General features: G+C 37.8%; 1 protein-coding gene across 1 annotated transcript; it reads right to left on the bottom strand.

Moving 5' to 3' along the window:
- Nucleotides 1-319: 319 nt before the first annotated feature.
- On the bottom strand, nucleotides 320-2,307 carry LOC107555617 (protein FAM84A-like). Its single transcript, XM_016238472.1, has 2 exons — nucleotides 2,177-2,307; nucleotides 320-1,925 (listed from the first exon to the last, which is right to left on the bottom strand). The coding sequence occupies exon 2, from the start codon at nucleotides 1,886-1,888 to the stop codon at nucleotides 1,106-1,108; it is 783 nt and encodes a 260-aa protein (XP_016093958.1). The 5' UTR covers nucleotides 1,889-1,925; nucleotides 2,177-2,307; the 3' UTR covers nucleotides 320-1,105.
- Nucleotides 2,308-20,467: the final 18,160 nt, after the last annotated feature.

Genomic DNA, 20,467 nt, shown 5'->3' with positions numbered 1-20,467 from the left:
ACGCAGGCAAAACAGTATGAAAAAGAGCTAGAGACCAAAGCAATTTTCATACGGTAATCTACGTTTATTTAAATAAAAACAGTTTTTTTAACGTACTAACTGAAATACAAAAATATGGACTCCAAAAACAGAAGAATGTTCGCTGCGTTTGTTAATAACAGAATGAAAACAAAGGCTCGTGTGTTGTCGCCTGTAGGGGTTTAGATGAACTAATGCAGCTGGACAGATGCGCAATAACGGAGCTCCACGTTTAATATTAAAGCTCTGGAGTTCAGTCAAATAGGAGACATGTGGCAAGCTGATTTACCTTTATTACTTTAACAGTACTTTTTTTTTTTTTTTTTTTACATAGAGTAGTCCAATAGCGACTAGTGTCTTTATTTCACTACACTCTAATTATTCATTCAACCGAAACAATTTTAATAATGACAAGCACATTTCCAAGGGTACACATTTAGGATCTGTGGTTCAGATATGAACTATTCAGCTCCAGCTCGACTAGTAACCATTTCATTAGGTACTAGAAGCTATTGATATTGATCTCAACTGTTACAAGTAACATTCCTCTTCTCACTAGTAACATTTGATTTTTTACTTATATGTAATGACTAGCCTAGTCAGAATGGCTTCTTTATGGTTCAAACAGAAGTCTTACTAGTGCGATTAAAATGTCAATTGTAACAACTGGGATACACGCTAGTATCTATTCAAGCTGGAATAGATACTAGAACCGTTACCTGATGAATAAGGAGTATAAGTAACAAAAACAAAATGCTAGTTAGTGTTAAGTAATAAATGTCAAACCGGCTTGCCACAGACATATGAACGCATCGTGGTCACCATCTGCCGCAGCAGGGCTCGGGTGAGAATTTGAGGGGGCTGTATCGGTTCATGGGCGATCTGTGATGAGGGCTCACCTTACGTTTGATCTTTTTCCTTTTTAAACGTACAGGGTGACTTTAGTGGGGCCATCGGCTCTAACAGCACAACCAAAAGGGGCGTTGTCTTTGCCAAAACATGTTCACACAAATACGCACAACCCTCCCAAAGTCCTGAAATAAAGGGAAGCAGCCCTTGCTCAAGGCATGCAGAAAGTCCCAAGCGCTCATTCCTTGCCGGTCACCAGCGACAGCTCCTTGAGAATGCCACTGGCGTCCACGCGCCGTCTCTCGCGTATCATCTCCTCCAGGCTGCGGAACATGAGCGTGTGCGCGGTGCTCTCGGACAGGTGCACCTTCAGAAAGTAGCGCTGCTCGACCGAGTGCGCCTCCCCGCCCGCTTTAAACTCCCGCTTGCCGAAACGGCACCAGGCTGCGAAACTTTCCGAGTTCGTCCAGCAAATCTCGCCGCTGCTGAGCCCCACGTGCCCGCTCGCGTTCTGCATCACCAAATCAGCTGGCAGCGGTCGGTAGCGGTACCGATTGTTCACTATCCTGCCCTGCCGACCGCAGCTGATCTCAAACAAGCTGTCCTTGCGGATCTCCCCCTTGTAGAGGTGAATAACCTGGTCCTCCCCTTCAAAGATCGCCCAGTGCGGGGGTTGTGCGTTGGCCACTAACTCCAGTAGATCCCCGGGTTTGCACATGGTCAATAAAGTTTTCACCGAATAAACATTCAGGTCCTCGTTCTCTCGCAGTTTGGAGTATATACATTCCTGGCAGCAGAACGCCGAGTACTCGATCTCGTTGAGCACAATCGGACCGTCTTTGCTCGGGCTGTTGTTGTCTTTAAAGCTGTCTGACTGCGATCGATCGTCCAGCTCTTCCTCTTCATCGGAAAAGAAATACGCCACGCCAACACGCAACTCGTCCTTCTCGATGCCCGATGGATCCCCGGTGGGTAGCTCGCTGTAGTTTAGGTGGGTGATCCGGTCCAGTTGGTTTCCCATCAATAACAGGGCAGAGAAGAGACATGGAATACTGCTTCTGAAATACAAAAGGCTTATGTGAGTGTCATGCTAGAGAGGCGGACTGGAATTATTCTGACGCGCCCAAAAATGCTGTCTAGGTACACAGCCGTAGTAAGTCACCTCACAACACAATAAACCACGCGCACCTGGGCGCGTAAACAAGCCAGTCGCGCAGAGCGCGGCACAAAGAGGCAAAGGGCGAGTCAATGTTGAGCTGCTCACGAAGCTCTTGTTAATAAGTTCACAACACCTCGAACGGACGCGTACCTGCGTATTTCCCCAGGACTATGGCTAATGGTCCTTTCTCTCCATCGGTGCTTGCGCTGTGTGTATCCCGCAAGGTCTCCAAAACAAAACGCGTTCGACTCCCCCTTACGTGTCCTCCAAGGTACACTGGATTCTCTAACACTTTGCACCGCCTCACTTTAAATAGTCTAGAAAACTCCGCCCCGACCAGCAGAACCTGCCCTCCTCATGGCGATTGGTTCAGAGCCCTCATGAAAAACTTAGACCTTTGCTCAGAGGCGTATAATATTACAGCTGTTTGTGTTGTTCGCAGCCTTCAAGACCCAAAGGGTTTGGCAGATTTGTCAAATATAACAATAGTAAATCTAGGCTTGAAATAGAGCTAGGAAAGGTTAGAGATTCATTATAAGGACATGTGGTTTCTGAATGCTTGATTAGCTCGGTCAAAACAAGAGCTTTTGTTTGCAGGGAAAACACTTTATTAAAGCAGTATTCAGATTCAATACATAATGTGGGCATAATGTTGATGACCAACGACCACAAAAATAATTTAGCCTTGTCCCTCATTTTTTTAAACCATGAGCAAAATTGAGGCACTTTTAAAAATGAAACTTACAATTTAATAAATGCACACTCTTTCTTTAAGCATTATTTAATTCTGATGTTGTCATGGCAATAAAGTTATGAAACTACAGTATAACTTAAACACAAAAGGGTTAGTAAGCATTTTTTATGCATCTTCGACACTTTATAATAAGGTCTCATTACATTGGCTAATGCAATTACATTAATAAGCAGTACATGGTTCTGTATTTATGAATCTTCGTTAATGTTGTTTTATAAAAATGCAATTAAAAATTCATTTAAAATGTAAAATTAAAAGTTAATTTATATAATATTAATAGATACAACTTTTTATTCTAATGATTTATTAGCAAATATTGAAATTAGCATTGATTAATAAATTATTTAGAAGTATTTTTCACTGTTCATGTTAACTAATGTTGTTAACTAATAGATGCAACCTTATTGGAAAGAATTACCTATTTACAAATTGGCCCCATTCTGTTCTATTGTAAGTGCCTCACTGTAACCCAGATTTTTTGCTCTTTTTAGATAAAAGGAGGGACAAGATCAAAATTATTTTTGTGGTAATAAGCATTATGCCATAAATGCTGTGAACTGAGCTTATCTTGCATTGAACCTGGAATATTCCATTAACATGACCAGAATCTATAGGATAGAAGCTGTTTTTCTGTCAGGTCTGGTGTGGTCCTCAGAATCCTCCATTTATCTTCCTCACACACGCTAGCTGTCATGAGGCTCGGACAGTCAGGTGACTGAGTAATTCCTTGCGGCATCGTCCAGCCATTCATAATCAAGAATTTGCCGAAATGAAATTCCAGCCCTCATGCAATAACGCATGCACACGGACATACTCCGTATCGACACTACCATAGTATCCCACACGCAGACACATATTCCCACACAAACAAGGCACTCGAGTGGCAGGCTTGAAGTTGGAATGATTTAGATTATAATTATTCTGCAAAGACAGATCCAATTATTCACCTATGAAATGGATTGCCCTTGTGTCTCAGTAATACACCCATCTGTGGTTATGTAGACTGCATGCGTGTTTAATATGTATAGATGCTCTGCTTATGTGCGTGACGGCAAGAGAGAGAGAGAAAGAGAGATAAATAATCTATTTGAAAGGCAGATGTAGAGGACCCTAAAAGAATCCTGATGCTTTGGCACACAAATGCATATACACACACACTCAGGTACACGGCGTACATCAGGAGACCTACCTAGGTGTCAAGTGTGAATACTTGCGTTGCATGCACAAGAGAGTGACAGAAAAGAAATAGAAGAGAAGGATGTGAGGGAAATAAAGGGACAACACACAATATCCAGAGGACTTCTGCACTTTTCTTCGAAATATAGAGATGGGCCGTATTTGCAGTAAACAAGCACGCTGTAATCATATAAGAACACCAGGGAAAACAAGTCAAGCACAAACAAAGAAGAGGAGGAAAGAGGGATGAGAGCAGCGGAGGAATAGAAACCAGGAGAAAAATGGCTTTTGGTAACTATGACCATGTGGCAGTCTTGCATTCACTATATCCAGCTGAAGGCTTAGGCTTTGAGAAAGCAGTATTTTATGGGCTTCATCTAAAATGCTGCCAAGATAACTAATCATTCCCTCTATATGAGTTTAGCAGTTGGTGTATGTGAACCCCTTTCGCAAGCATACAGATAAACACACTTGAATCCATCTTCTGCTCTAGCAGGTATAGAGTTTTTACCTAAAAGAACTCCTTTTGTTGTTGTTATTCCATAGAAATTTTGAGCATTGTAATATATTCAGTGGGGTCCAAAAGCTTGAGACTATATTGAAAATCTGGGATTTTGTTTTTCATTTAAGCTTTGAAAATATTAATAATAATAATAAAAGTAACAAAACCTAAAGTTATACAAAACCTACTGGATTCAGTTTTATTTCTAGGGTGCTCATTAAATAAGCAAATTTGTTACCCTGATCACATGATGCTTTATCACATGATCGTCAGATTTTACATAAACTCGTGGAATTCAAGTGCTGTCGTCACTTTAAAAATAAAATCTAAATCACATAGTCTACCGTTGATTCTTGCACCGCGTTCATCGTCAAGGCCTAAAGAAGTCACTTGAGCTGTAAATGTGAGTTTGTTGTCTTTTCCGTGAACAATGAAACATTGTCAAGAAATGTCTCTTGCTGAGTTTTTAAGTGGAAGCGTTATACACAGTTTTTGCGTTCGACTTCATGCAGCACTGCGCAGATCGATCGCAAGCTGACTTGAAGCAGTGCATGCCGGTTAGTTCAGCTGTATATGTTCTCTAATGCTACTCAAATTTTAATGGTAAAAAATATATGTGACCCTTTTTTATTTTTATTTTTTAAATTGAGATGCATCATCTGAAAGCTGAATAAAAAAGCTTTTAATTGATGGATTGTTGGTTAGGATAGGACCATATTTGGCCAAGATACAACTATTTGTCTTGGAATCTGAGAAAATCTCCCGCACGCATTATGATAGACCTATAGAAAAAATATTGGACTCTTTTTCTTTTCTAAGAATGGCTTAACTTGAAGTGCTGTAAAAAAAAAAACTTTTGAAAAAAATATTATTTTATGGTACTTTATGATATGTTGCCATACGGCAACAGCATACAATAGTGGATCTAACTTAGAATAAGTGCAAGTTTACTTATAGTTCATATTTTTCCTCAGAAATGTTGTTTGTGTTGATTCAATTGGTGCTATTATAAGCTTTAACACAATACTTACAGTATAATTGACACCTTATACATACTTTCCAACAACTTGTGCTTTTATTTATTCCATTCATTTTTGATAAAAATAATGATTTATAATTGTTTTATTTCATTACATTTTTCATGAATATTATTTAAATTGCAAATTTATACAGTTAAAAAAAATATAATACTGTATATCATGTATCATAAAACATTGACATAAAACCAAGAACATTGCAGTTCATGAAAATTCAGCATTAAAGGGGTTTATATGATGCGATTTCAAGTTTTGCTTTCTCTTTGGAGTGTTACAAGCTGATTGTGCATAGATAAGATCCCTGAAGTTGCAAAGACTAGTCTTAGTCTAAGTCTCAAAACCAAAGAGATATTCCTGGCCAATCAGAGTAGACTGCGCTTGTCGGAAGGAGGGACTTTGTCGAAAACAAAGCGTTTGAGAGAGGCGGGGCATGTAGGACCTACAATAATGTACAGTATTTGAAAAGTAATGTGTTTTTTGAACATTAAAGCATGTCAACGTATTCTGTTACACCAAATACACAAAATAATGATCTTTAAAAAAACATCATATGACCCCTTTAAGCAATCTTATGAGAGGAAGACTATGAACATTCCATTAACATACGACTAATCAACATTATATCACTAGTATTAATGTAGTTATTGTTACAGCTTAACAGATTGCAGCTGACCTTGCTAGCTAGCTAAACTATTGTAATAATGTAATTTCACTATTGCACCGTATTGCCGCTTGGCAACACATACATTTGAATGATTTACCAAAAACTAATTTTATAAAAACTTTTTTGAGAGGTGAATATGTCATCATAACATCATAACAGTGATGTTTCCGATTTTTTTGTGGAAGTGACACGGACTGGTCCTTGTTTGTTACTGACGTTTTAGTTTGCTTTCAGCAACTACCGACAAGAGAAATGAACACAGTAAGAGTATGTTGCCATATGGCCACACCATGCGGTAGAGGGTTAAAATTGCCCAAATGAAGTCCATAGCAATGTATATTACTAATCAAGAATTATGTTTTGATATGTTTATGGTAGGAAATTTACTAAATATCTTCATGAAACATGATCTTTACTTAATATCCAAATTATTTTTGGCATGAAAGAAAAATTTATAATTTTGACCCATACAATATATTGCTGGCTATTGCTACAAATATACCTGTGCTACTTATGACGGGTTTTGTGGTCCATGGTCACATATTAGCCTAAGTTATGTTTTTGCAAGTGTTCTCAGGCTTTTAGATCCCACTGTAGCAATTCAAATAGAGAAAAAGTAGCTTCAGTATGACTACAGAGGATAGTGAATTCCAAACAACACGTCAGTTCCTTCCAAAGCCCTTATATCATTATGCTTTATATATCATTGTGCCCTCAGCTCAGTGACTATCACAGATTTGTTTCATACTTCAAGTGGTTTCTGAGAAGCTCTCAAGAGGGAATATTAATTAAGATTACACTAGAAATGATGTTACTATCTGTTAATACCAAGAAAATGAAGACTTTGGGCATACAGGATGAAATGTATCTGATTTATCTGGCTTGACCTAAAAATATTCTCTGCTTTTAAATTCTCTGTCACAGTCACACAACAATAACGCTGCCAGTCAGTCTCTTTCAGTCAGAGTGAGTCACAGGTTCTGAGTGCAGCGGGGTAGCGTTCCAAACCATGCCTGTGCTTTAAGGGCCCTGACCCTGCTTTAGACCGTACAGAGAGTTCAGCTTCCATGCCAAAATGACAATTTAATCCTCACTCTCGCAGGACACCATAGATCCTTTTTTTAGACCTGCAAGAAAGAGTTGTGTTTTTGAGATGGCGTTATAGATCTCCACATCGGGTGGAGAGAGGGTATTGACAATTCTTTCACACATTTCCCTTATGGCCCTTTTGTAGAACTCCCACAACACTGTGCTATTGATGGAGCAGCTCACTGACAGTTCATTCTCCTCTTCTCTGCTTTCAGCGCTGCCATCCTTACTCACCCCCTCTTTTTTCCACACTTCGATACTATTAGTAGGCCGTGCTCCCTGAGCCTTTATCTCAGGGGAGTGCGCTCTCAGCCCTACACCCTATCACTGCACAAATAACTATTATCAGGACCGGTTTCCTGTTATGGGCCAGCTGGCTTCCATGGCATTTCATGTGAGCTTTTTCTTACCATCACTGAAACTTTATAGAGCCCCAGCCCGCACTGTCATATCCTGTCCTGCTGTGCTTCTAACCCAGAGTTGTGTGCTTATCTGCCACCAGACCCATTAGAAAGCCTGGTGAGGAACTAATGAAAAACGAGTTCAAAATGACTGGTCAATCGGAGAGAATGAGCTAATAACTAGCTGTCAGACAGAAGGGTTCATGCAAGAGGCTGAGGTGGTGCGAGGAGTTTTAGCAGATAGACGTTTTCTTCTGAGAAAGTATGTCAGACTAACAGAGGCTATTAAATTATAAGCTTTGGGTTGAGGCCGGTCCAATGATTAAATACATTTCCATGTCATCTGCCTAATGGAAAGTGTCTGAGGAAAAAAACAGCAAGATGGCATTTTAGGCGATCCAGCTGAGCTGCAGCTTTTTGGATGTTGAAGACTGAACAACTTGACTAAGCGCTGACAGGAACTGGAAATTGGTGTTTTCTGTTTGGCTTTTCAGCAATAGTTATATTGCCAGTTGTTGGTCAATGCACTTGTTTACCTTCAATCACTGTACTGAGTTTTTCACTGACACCTGTCTTGACTTTTTAACATGCTGACACGCAAGCTCTGGTCGAGGTGGATCGTGAAGCAGCATCTTCCTCAGTAAATCTTGCAGGATTGTGCACCAATCAGAGCCTTTTGAATTTCAACTAAATTCCTTAATTTTAATAGAATTTAATATAGCAAACATGATGCAGAATTGCTATTTGTTTGTATAATATAAATATAAAAGTAATTTGTAATGTAAAGAAATTCATTTAAATGTAATTTAGCTTGAAAGCTGGCTTGACAAAGTGTTGTCTGAAAGTTTTGAAAAAAAAAAGTTTAAAAGCCTTGAATAACTAAATAATTTTCGAATTTTCAAAATTTAGACAGACAGACAGACAGATAACTTATAATGAACTTTTCTGGACCAAGATGGAAAACATATTAATTTCCCAGAATACATTATCAATGTTGATTTTTCCTCATTCAAATTCTAGTTAAGCTCTGCAGAGAGTGGCCAATTCCAGTTCTACCTCACAAATTAAAAGAGAGCCGGTTCTTCAATTCTGAATTTTGCACAACCTAATATCTCGATCTCAATTATCATTTAACATGTTCTCACCTCATAAAAGGCTAAAGGGGGCATGTTCACCCAAATGGTTATGCCCATATGTATGTTTAAAATGAACGCCATGATTTTTCCCAGGTTAAGATTATATTTTGTTGTCAGCAGAACAAAGCAGGAGGAAATGCGAGCAGATCGGCACATTCCATTTCCTCTGACAACATAACAGCCTTTGCCCCCCTTCATCGTTCAAAACCAGTTTGCTCCTGTTGTTTATTCTTCCACAGCTCCTGACAGACGCGCTGATCCCCTGTTCTCAGATCAGAGAGCGTCTGTGTTAGTCTCTCTGGAGGGGAAGAAGTTAGTGTGTGTTAAAGTGTCAGCTTCGTGACATGCTGAGAGACAAGCAAAGTTAACAATTAAATGCTGATGAATGCGGTTCTTTGTTATTCTAGGTTTGTTTGTAACACGTTCTCGTGTTCCACAAAGTTAAGGCTTAACTTGTGGCTCGTTAAACAAAAGGCTGCCTGAGTTTTTTCCACTCAGTCTAACATCAGGGTTGTTTATGGCTTTGCTGCTTGGCAGCAAAAAATGTGCCCTGAACAATTTGACTACAAGATGATTATGTTTAATTGGAAGCACTAAGAAGCGGGTCCATGGTGTCTATGTATAATTTAGGTCATATATACCTACAGCAAGACATGTATCATTGTTGTAGCTTCTGGTGCTTCCAACACCCTCTAGACCCTTTTAAATGTGTATGCAGTACCTAAGGGATGTCATTATGTGTAGGCCATTTCTTTGATGAGGGCTTAAGAGCTTTCTTAACAACATGTATAATCCACCAGGACATTGCAGGAAAATGTCATTCAGATTGAAAATATTTTGACTATTCCGATAAATTTGATCTTTGAGATGTGAATCATCCTTGGTGATTCTCCACATAAAGTTGTCGTTGTTAATGCTGTATTTACAGTATGTCCCTGAGTATCTCTCAGGGTCTGTTGCATCAGTAGCGTTGCTTTTTCCTGCACTCTTATGCACCTCATTGATTACTCTATTTACTGGAATGTTGTATGAAAAGCATTATCTGTATGTCTGTCTGTCTGGCCATCAGTCCCAAGCTGGTTAACTAAAAAAATGGGAGAAAACATGCATAGAAAGGAATTAGGGTCATGTGGAGGTCAGTCGTGCAGGCAGAAGACTGAGCTCTAGGAACATTGGCTCAAACCTCAAACAGGTATCACGCTGTGACTCTGAATTCATTGCAGCCAGCATTTGCTGAAGCCATAAAACCACAGAAAAAAGCTATGGCTCATCCATGGTTTCTTGCAGTATACGCTTGAGACAGCCTGGGCTGAACAGCATTAAAAAAATGGATTTGAACATGGTAAAAACCTCCAAGCATTAAATATGATTAAAACTAAACTTCCATAAGATGAGCATTTTGTAGCTTTAGATCTTTGTAATTTCATTTGTAAAGATAGTAAATCCTTCTCCTGAGTTATTTGTGGTGATATAAAGTACTGTTAGCTTCATGACGCTCAAAATATGTGCTTGTTCCATCTGTGATGGGAGTGATGCCTAATGAAAAATAATCTGCACCATAATTACAACGGAATGCAATGAAGGGTACCATATGTTTAACGCTGATGACTAATAACTCTGCAAGATAAGTAAGAGTTCTTTATGATGTATTCTTTTTTTTGTAAATATCCTGCACAGGTGGTTAGTTAAACCTGGTTTGGAAAATACTTGTGGCACATTTGTCATAAATGCAGATGTATTGCGCTGAGACTGTGGAGACTACAACAGTAGTCTATGCTGATATTTCAAACTTAGAGTGTATTGTGATTTTATCTTAGTAGGTTGTCTGTGTTGTTGTGATTGCTATATTGCTATTGTCTTATAGTGTGGAAAAAAACAGTGTGTTCTCCCAGCGCTTTCTTTGCCCCAGGCTTACTCTTAGAAGCTCCACACTTGAAGTGCTCTTGGGAAGCGCATGACAAAAATAATCTACAAGTAAACCGAATTAGCTCATTCAGATTTACAGTAAAGATGTGTATTGGGGTTGGAGACAAAAAATGCTGATATTCAAAATAGCTAACCATGAATTGAAGCCTACCAGCTGTACATATAAATGAGTATCGAATCCCTCAGATATGTCTTGTCTGCTAAATAAAAGTCTAGATGTGACAATAAATGTGTTTTGAAGAACCATTTCTTAGTTGATTTATTCTTTATGTAGTCGCATTTCTATGCCAAAAACTTGCAATCAACAATAGTGTCTACATTTATGTAAACAGGCCTATTTCTCTGCGGCGGAGATAAATTAGGATATAAAGCTATCAGACAATCATGTCTAGTTCATTTTGCAGTTGGCACAGTGCTACTGAATACATTATTTTAAAAAATCCTCATTACAGTTTTGCCAGTATATCTAGTTGAAGGCATGATTTTATGAAACCGAGAGCAAATACAACCACAAAATAAAATAAAACCGCTATTTTGACTTATTTTATAAATATTCTTCCATTTACACACTTGAAAACACTTTAAAATCCACTAAGCAAATTATGCATGAATTTTGGAATCCATTTGCAAAGACGCGGGTCAGTAACTTGTACAAATATAAAGCGAGTAAGAATTATGTCATTTAAGGCACAAATAATGCTATTACTGAAACAGAGAAAAGTCGTCCTGTTTTGCTTTTTCTTGATACAGCTCATTTGTTGGCAGATTTAAATTAAGCTGACATTTCTGCTCCAAAAAATGTTGTTCTGTGCAGTGTTCAGATATTAATACTCCAAACTTTTAATAGCTGTTGACAACTAAATGTGTTTCTTACCAAACGGTCACAAGTTAAATCATAATGCTTATAACAATCACTTAAATTCGGCTTGTTACAAATACTTCATCCTGATTGGTCAATTGCATCATCCCACAGTCAGATATTTTTATAGCTACACTGTATATCAGACCGCTTATGCATACATAAACTCGCCGGTTTTAATGTCTTAATATCACACCTCAGACTCACACTCTCTCATTTCATACAAACGCAGTTGCTTCCATCCTGTGTTGGATGAAATGACCTCAAATGACTTTAGAAATATTGTTGCTGTGTTTGTCATGTTTTGAGACCTAAGTTGTAATGGACTATTTTTTCACAGTGAAAGTTTTAGGTTGATATAGTCAAGTCAAGTCAAGTAACCTTTATTTATATAGCGCTTTTAACAATACAGATTGTGTCAAAGTAACTGTACAGCATTAATTCGGAAAATAGTGTCAATAATGCAAAATGACAATAGTAAACACTCAATTTTAATTTAAAGGCAGTTCATCATTGAATATATATATATATATATATATATATATATATATATACACAAAATAATATTTTATTGTCAACTTATATATAGTGAGTGTAAGTTCAGAGTCAGGGACCTGATCATCTTGTCTGGTTGGATATTGTAAATAATAATTACTTATTTAGCATTCTGTTAAAGTAATGTATTCTTTGTTACATTAATTCACAGTTTTGTATATTTTATTCTTGTTAGTTGTCATCAAAAGTTGTTCTGGAATAAACTATAGCCATTATCTTTGAAACTAAGGTTTTAAGGTTAATTCACCTTTAGCATTTCCTCCCCTCAGTTCGTTTGGAAAGGTCTTGGAGAAACCTTTCTGTTCAGTCTTCCTCAAGCTTTTTTCGCATAAAGCCTGCAGGACTCAATTCTCCCTCATTAGAGAGTGATGCCAAGGGCCTCCATGCTGTTGCTTATCTCATTTAAGCGATTCCCCTTCTCTATTCGTGGGAAGCCCCCTGCCTCCACCCATCTGCTGAACAGGGCTCTTGATTAGGGGCAGTGGAGAGTGAAAGGCATGTGACGTGTTGGCATTCTTGCCATGTGGTCTGAATGACTCATTCTGGAGTGAGTAACTCTCTGATCTAATCAGCAACTTCTCCAGTTTCTGCCACGGTGGGCTGAGAGGTGGCCTTGCATGTCCGAGTCAGAGTAGCTGGGGTGCTGTTTTGAGATAAATCTGTAATTATTCTTTAAAGGAATAATTAAGCCAAAAATGAAAATATGCCAGAAAAATCATTTAGGTCATCCAAAATGCATTTGTTTCTTCAACTGAACAGATTTGGAGAAATTTAACATTGCATCTTGCTCACCAATGGATCTTCTGCACTGAATGGGTGCCGTCAGAATGATAGTTCAAACAGCAGATAAAAACATCACAATAATACACAAGTAGTTAAAATGACTCCAGTCCAGCAGTTAACATCTAGTGAAGTGAAAAGCTGATGGTGATAAACAAATTAATCATTTAAGATGTGCTCTATCCATATTATTGCTTTCTTAAGGGAAAAGGTAGTTTTGTGTGAATCAGGAGAGAAATATGCACAGATCAAGCAACATTTACAAGCCAAAACAGTTCTAAACAAATATGTCGGTGGAGTTTGATGTGAGAGGACAACAGGGAAAGACCTTTTCACTTGAAGAAGCATTATTATGGAGTGGTATTTTGGTCAGAAGCTGAAGTAAACATTAAAATGCCGTGATAGATTATTTTCTTACAAACACACAGCTTTTCACTTCACAAGATAGTAATTGATGGACTGGAGTTGTGACTTGTAAATTCTTGTGATGCTTTTATCAGCTGTTTGAACTCTCATTCTAACAGCACCCATGCATTGCAGAGGATCCACTGGTTGCTGATATTGTTCCAAACCTGTATGATATGTAAGGCACAAAAGCGCCATAAAAGTATCATAACACTGGTCTGTACACTGTAGTCTTCTGAATTTGTATGATAGTTTTGTGTGAAAAATGGACAAGGATAACTAGTCATACAACAACATGTAAGGAATGACCATTTTTATTTCTGAGTGAACTATCAGTTTAACAAACGTGTTAGCAATCTCTAAGTCTCCATCTCCTGTCTGGTGTATTGTAGTTGTGTAGGGTAGTGTATAGTTGTGTAGCAGAGTCTATGAATTATTTTATTCCCTTCTTCCTGCCCCTATGCTTTCTAAAAGGGTGTCAGGGCCTTGAGGTGATGTAGAGGGGGTCATGGATGGGGCAGGGCACCACTGTGGAGTTTTATGGTGTCAGCGGGGTGCCAGAGTCATAGAGAAACCACCCTGTTATTTAAAGAAATCATCTGAGAACAGCGAGATTGAAAAGTAAGGTGTTTATTTACTACAGTGAGACTCCCTAGCTATGTTGATGTACTAGGGTGGATATTACATTATGATGGTGATGATCTTTGGCTCTACAAACCCACTGTGAAAGCCTGACCTCAGAGAATGAGGCTTCCTGTGCTGCTTACTAATAGATAATAGGAATTTTCTAAACTTTCAAGTGTTTGAAAGTTTAAGATGCACCAACAAAGAAATGGCCTGCGGTTTCTTGTAAAAGTTTTCAGACCCTTACCAACTGCAAGTACTACAGTATTGTTGGCATTTGGTTCTCTGGGTTCAGTGCACTAAATTCAAGGTTAACTATTTTGATTTAACTTTATTTTAAGAAATCTTCCTATCCAAATAGCGTACCATAAGTATTCAGCCCCAGTGTTTAGACAGATTACTAAAAAGCAGAAAAACTAAATTTTCAATTCTATCAATATGTCAACAATTATTTTATTATTTTATTTCAAAATAAAAACAAAATCACTTACTTTCTTGGTGCAGTTTTGTTACTCTCTGTGGAGAACCTCATCCCCTAGTTAATTTGTGGCCCTTTTCAGTATGCATTGACAACACTGATGCAATGTCTGTGCAATTTTAACATACATTTGGCATATTATTAAACCAGGGCATGAGACATGTAAAACAAATGATTAGCCCATTACAAAATGGGTTGGGTGAACCATTTATGGACTCCGGGTCAAGCATTCATATGCTGAATCATAATGCAAAATCATATTCAAAAGGGAATTTGGCAAAACCATCATCGTGGCATTTCACATGATGAAATCATTTGACATAGTTTTTGTAGTGCTCACTAGATTACCTGAATAAAATCCAAAATCATTCCCAAAATACTTAAGGTGATATATTCAAAGCTCTAGTATATTAATCATTGTTATTCTGAAGTCTCTCATTTCGGGGCAGAGAGTTTGAATATAGGCCATTGTCATTGTACCACTTTCCTCTGGAGAACAGGAGAGTGAGATTCGGAGTGTGTGCGTGTAAGTGTGAGGTCGGCGTAGGGTGAAGGCTGAGTTCTTGACTCCGTTGCCAGGATGAGGAGAGTTTATTTCAGAAGCTGATTGAAAATTCCAAGTTACTGTTGTCGGTCTCAGGAGCTCCTTTTAAATGCCAGAGCAGCTCTCAGTGCATTACAATCGTAGTGATTTCCCCTGGCAACACCCTTACAAGTGAGCACTCACCCTAAAAGTCCTCCACCTAGAGTGCACAGAGGTCTATGGGAAAGTCAAGTTCTGAGCAATCTTCAGCTTTTCTTTTAGGTTTTGAATTAGACCAGGGCAAGATTCATGGCCAACACAACAAAGGTGACCAGAAGCATGGTCTTTTGGATTTAAGGCCACATTGTGACATTTATTGGATTGGCCTTAATTCAGTTTGTGGGCGTGAGTGTTGGCCGAAATGGCATGTTGACACATTTAGTGCTTCGACCTTGATGTGATATTATGGTTTGAAAGTGTTTGTTGAAGACTTGCCGCTGAGTACGTACCTCACAGCATGTGTTCTGTAATCTGTGTTATATCTTTAAAATGCCCTTGGGCCAACTTTCTACACTAAACCCTTCTATACATAGACGCACATACAACATACATGCCTACCTGCACAACAGCACACTGGGTCTTACCTGCTTACAAATCCCTCTTTTCCCCTTTGACATTTGCAGTCAATAATCTAGAGATAACGGTGTGCATTGAGTCACAAAGCAGAGCTGTCAAACATTTTCTAACTTGCTCTTGTTTTTTTAGTGTAGCCTATCTCATGCTCTCTCCTGTCTTCTCATTTTTATGCTCTTTTAATTAGTAGAAATATGGTGGAAGTGAAAATGAGACGTTTTACTGTAAAAGGTGAAAAATATTCCTTTAGGCAGAAGTGTACGCTTGCAGTCAGAAATGTTTAACTTCTAACCACATTAAACAGTACAAAGACAAAAAGCAAGTTCTTGAACTCTTTCCATATATGAATGCATTGAAGTTGTGTATTCTGAATTTAATTTCACTACATAATGATTTATCCTGAATGTAGTGTTGTTATACTAATAAAGTCTGTGTTGCTTGGTCAATAACAATTTGCAGCTAATAATGGAATGCGTTACAGTATCCCGTTTAATACCAGTCATTTTGAAATTTCTTTATAGCATCACATCCATTCTGAATATAGTCTTGCAGTATGAATTCTGGTCTCCCATTGCAGCATTTTGACTATAAAAAATACTACTTGCACTATGTTGCTTGTATTGCTGTATCAGGCCAAGTAGCTCCGCCCACAATGTAATCTCATTGGACTGAATAACCACTCTTCATGTGTATTGCACATCAAACATGAATGAGAAGAAACTGACTGTGGCAGTTTAATATTAGATATTATATGACACATCCCTTAAGTTCCACAAGGAAAACCGTAAAAAGTCAAGCATCCCTAGCGTGTTTACAGTAGCAACGGTGCATAATTTTTCTGTTATTTCCAGAATGGCACATCTCATAAATATGAGTCTCGAGACATCTGCCTTCTGTGCAGCACTTTCCTCAACTATTCCTCAATGCTGTAACTATTTCTCAATACTGTTTTTATGGTTTTGAATGAATGCCTCTTTACGCATCTTTCCACTGCTCTGTCTTTTAATTGTTTTTCTATGGACACTTGTGATAGATAGACTTTATTTTTTACCGTTGCAATGCATCTCATGCATATGGAAGCTTGTTTTAGCCAAGATAATTACAACTTTTTCTCTCACAATTCTTTTCTAAACTCAATGCTTAGAAGAAAAGATCAAATTCTGAGATATAAACTCTCCATTATGAGAAAAAAGTCGGAATTAAAAAAAAAAGTCACAATTGCTTTTTTTTTATTTTTACTGCATTTTTAAAATGCCGAGTTAAAACAGCTTTTAAAAACATGTCACAAAACTCACTGACATCTTACCTTTAAGGATGGGTTTATGATAGAAACTGTACAGAGGCCAGAAAATCAGATTGGAAACTTTGATTTTGAGATGTTTGCTATTAATATATTTGCTATATTATGAACATACCATTTGAGGCTCAGACCTTTTAGAATACAATAATGTTAACTTGAAAGGAATTCAGGAATTCAAGAGGATTAAAATGCAGGATAAAGAGGCTAAGAAAAAAAAGATGTCAAAGACAAAGAATAAACCAGGAATATAGCAAATAAAGTGGCTGCCTGTGAAGTCTTCAGGAGTTTGACATATTGAAGGATTATGTTTGGCTATTATTTGTCTATCTTAAACCAGACAGTGCTGTTAAAAAACTAAAATGTATTGAAAATGTATGTGAGTGTGTGAGAGAGAAAGATCGTTCATTCATTCATGCATGCATACGTGTGCAGGCTGCTAAAATTAAAAATGCCCTGTGAAATACTCCATGACATATAAGAATTATAGATACCTTGAGCACAAGTTGTCTTCCTATGTCACTCTCTCTCTCTCTCTCTCCTTCAGAGAGAGGGCAATTTCTTCTTCGAGAGAGGAAATGAGAAATAATCTTCCCAGTCCAGACCAATGGGCTGTGGCTATGCGAGACAGGTTTAAAGTTAAAGTGAAGTGAAAAACAGTGCGCATATGCATTTAAATCCATCTGACCTGCAAAAGCACCGTTCCCCATCTCAAAAACAAGACAATTACAGCCAATTACTAGTATCCATTTCCCCTTCTCTTTTTCATTTTTGAGTTGTTCATGCATGCAAAAAAGAAAATGTCTGAATGATTCTGTCATTTGTGACAATTACAAATGATCCACTGAAGCGAAACGACTATCTCTGACTCTGAAATGGTTTCATTTATTTATTTTCTGTTCTCCGAGCATGAGACAGAGAGGACTCACAGAAGTGCGTGTCTGCGAGTGGGAGCTGAAGGCAAAGTTTGGAACAGTTTCTGAAGCTTTTAACGTCAGTCTGAAGGCTTGCACAAGGCCTGCATGTGCGTTGCGTCTGGAGCATGTAGATATTTCTCTGTGCTTCGGTTTCCCTCTCAGAACTCTCCCCGCAGTTAGCAAGGTTTAGGAACCAAACGAGACCAATCCGTTTGCTTGTATCAAAAGCAGCCTGATTCAATCATGCTCTGCAACACGCAGCTTTGTGCCGTGATATTTATTTATTTCCTCTATCAAATAATTGACAGCATATTCTGCTCGGCGCCGTAGGACTTTTTGGAGCTTGCGCGTGATGCCGTAGAGGTGATGCTGCCAATGCTGAAGCATTCGAAAGTCAATCTTACCATTTTGAAATGTAAATAGATTCCGTCAGAAGTAATATATATGGGAGAGGTATAATGAAGGATCAGGGATGAGAAACAGGCTTTAAACACTTCAAACAGACCCCCTCCACCACCTCCATCTCCACCCCTCAGCCGCCTCGTCTCATGGAGTCGGGAGTGAGAGTTCTTGTCGAAGCCAAAAGGGATTTGCAAGTATTCTAGTAATCCATTTCAATCCAATGTTCTGCGTTGACAGGAAATTTGTCATGTGAGAGTTGCTGATTCGGATTGGAAATTCAACCTCCTTTCCTACGGTCTTTCCTCTCCTGTTTTCTCATCCCATTATTGTTTCCAAAGGGAGTTCAACCTCTAAACCTCTTTTTAATATCTCTTTATCTAATTTTTTTATTAGGTTATTGTAATAACTATGCAGTACTCTATCTTTCTATCTATGTATCTATAGATATACGATTTATATTCTAAATGCTGTTCTTTAATATACAGTGGGTACGGAAAGTATTCAGACCCCCTTACATTATATATATATATGTGTGTGTGTGTGTGTATTTAGCAAGGAAAGAAAAAGCAAAAAAAAAGAGGCTGATCAAATGTCAAAATAAGGAAATTTATAATGTAACAAAGGGCTTATATTCTAAATAATGAATAATAATAATAATAAAATACATACATGCATAAAAAGTACATTGTAAGAATTAGGAGAGATAAAAAGCTTTTTTTTTTAGTTTTTTTTTTATTTAATTTTTTTTACTTATGTACACCATGCCATTATTGAACATGTTATGTACTACATGAAGACAGTTCACAGTCTGGAATATTTTCCTTTATTTATTTATTTATTTGTCAGTTTTTACACATTCATCCATTGAATTCTATAATATTTAATTTTGCTTTACCTGAGTTTGAACCCAAAATGGATTGTAGGCCTGTTCTGAAAAGGTCATAGACTGCATGGATTAACAATGCTACCTCTAAATAATAAATGCAACTATAAAATCATATTGTATTTAAGACAACAATATTTTAGTTAGTTACAGTATCGCATATTGTAGTTAGGACAGCAAAAAAAATAGGATTATCAACTTTTAAAGTCAGGTGAAAATACTTCCCATATGTTCTGTTATTGATGTTAAAGTTTGTTTATCTAATCAAACTCTATATTGAAAATTCATTTGGAGTGGTTCTCTTTGTAATAAGGCTATTTTTAACCTCTCTACATGCATATTAGCTCCTTAATTGCCCTCCCTTAAGAAATCCTAAAATCACCACAAAGCCCTGTAATTTCCGTTCTGACACTCTGGTTTTCTCCAACTGGTCTTCATTTTTCCACTTTACCACTCTTAATCAGAGAAAGAGAGTTTTTCATTTGGCCAGAGTGAGCCTATTAGCACTAATTATGAGTGAGGTGTAGTGTGGAAGAGTTCACTCATTACTCACAGATGAAGAGGCAGAAACAGAGGCTTACAGAAGGAGAATGATGGAGAGGAGAGAAAGATTTCTAGAGAGCAGCGGTATGTCCGAGAAATTCTCAGGGGGTTTGGTAGATAATGTTCTCTCTCTCTCTTTCTCATTGTCTTTGAGTGTTCCTCAGCTTCCTGAAATTAGTCGATGAACACTTTTTTTTTCCTGAACACCCGTTCAGAAAAAAATATCCCTTCACTGTATCACTGAATCAAATTAATTTTAATGAATAACAACTCCTGACGCAATTGCAATGTTCCAAATAAACAAATTCACAGAGAGCACACAGTCATAATGCAAGCATCCAAAGGCTGTTTTTTTATTAAGGTTATTCCCAGATGCAGTTTTGTTGGGGAGATGGAATGTTATTTCGTTTGATATTTTTTCAACAAATAATTATGATGGAACGGACTGATGTCTTCAGAAAGCACTCACAGCACACTTAGGACCCCTGAGTACAACACTGTGTACTTCAGTTTCCCGCTATATGATAGTATTTCACTTTACCTCATACTTTTCATGACCTTTTTGAAAATAATTGAGCTGGAAGCTGAAAGTGCGAGGCAGCTGGCACAAGTATCATCTACAAAATGTCTATGACTGATTGTGTCCTGAAATACAACATTCCTCATGAATGCAAATGACTAAGATGTGTTACCCTTATATGTTTATCCAAACATGGTTTGGTTTTAGCTACATTCTATGTAGTTTTATATGAGTTCAGAGTGAGATTTTTACTACTGTTACTAAATCTTGAATGATACCACAATGAGAGCGCACACATCTTTCTTTGCATTATTCAGTTGCTTTAGGAAATATAGCT

The sequence above is a fragment of the Sinocyclocheilus grahami genome, unplaced genomic scaffold (genome assembly GCF_001515645.1).
Source record: "Sinocyclocheilus grahami isolate Dianchi unplaced genomic scaffold, SAMN03320097.WGS_v1.1 scaffold540.1, whole genome shotgun sequence".
Lineage (NCBI taxonomy): Eukaryota > Metazoa > Chordata > Actinopteri > Cypriniformes > Cyprinidae > Sinocyclocheilus > Sinocyclocheilus grahami.
Note: the sequence above shows the minus strand (reverse complement) of the source record. Positions and strands in the feature narration are given on the sequence as shown.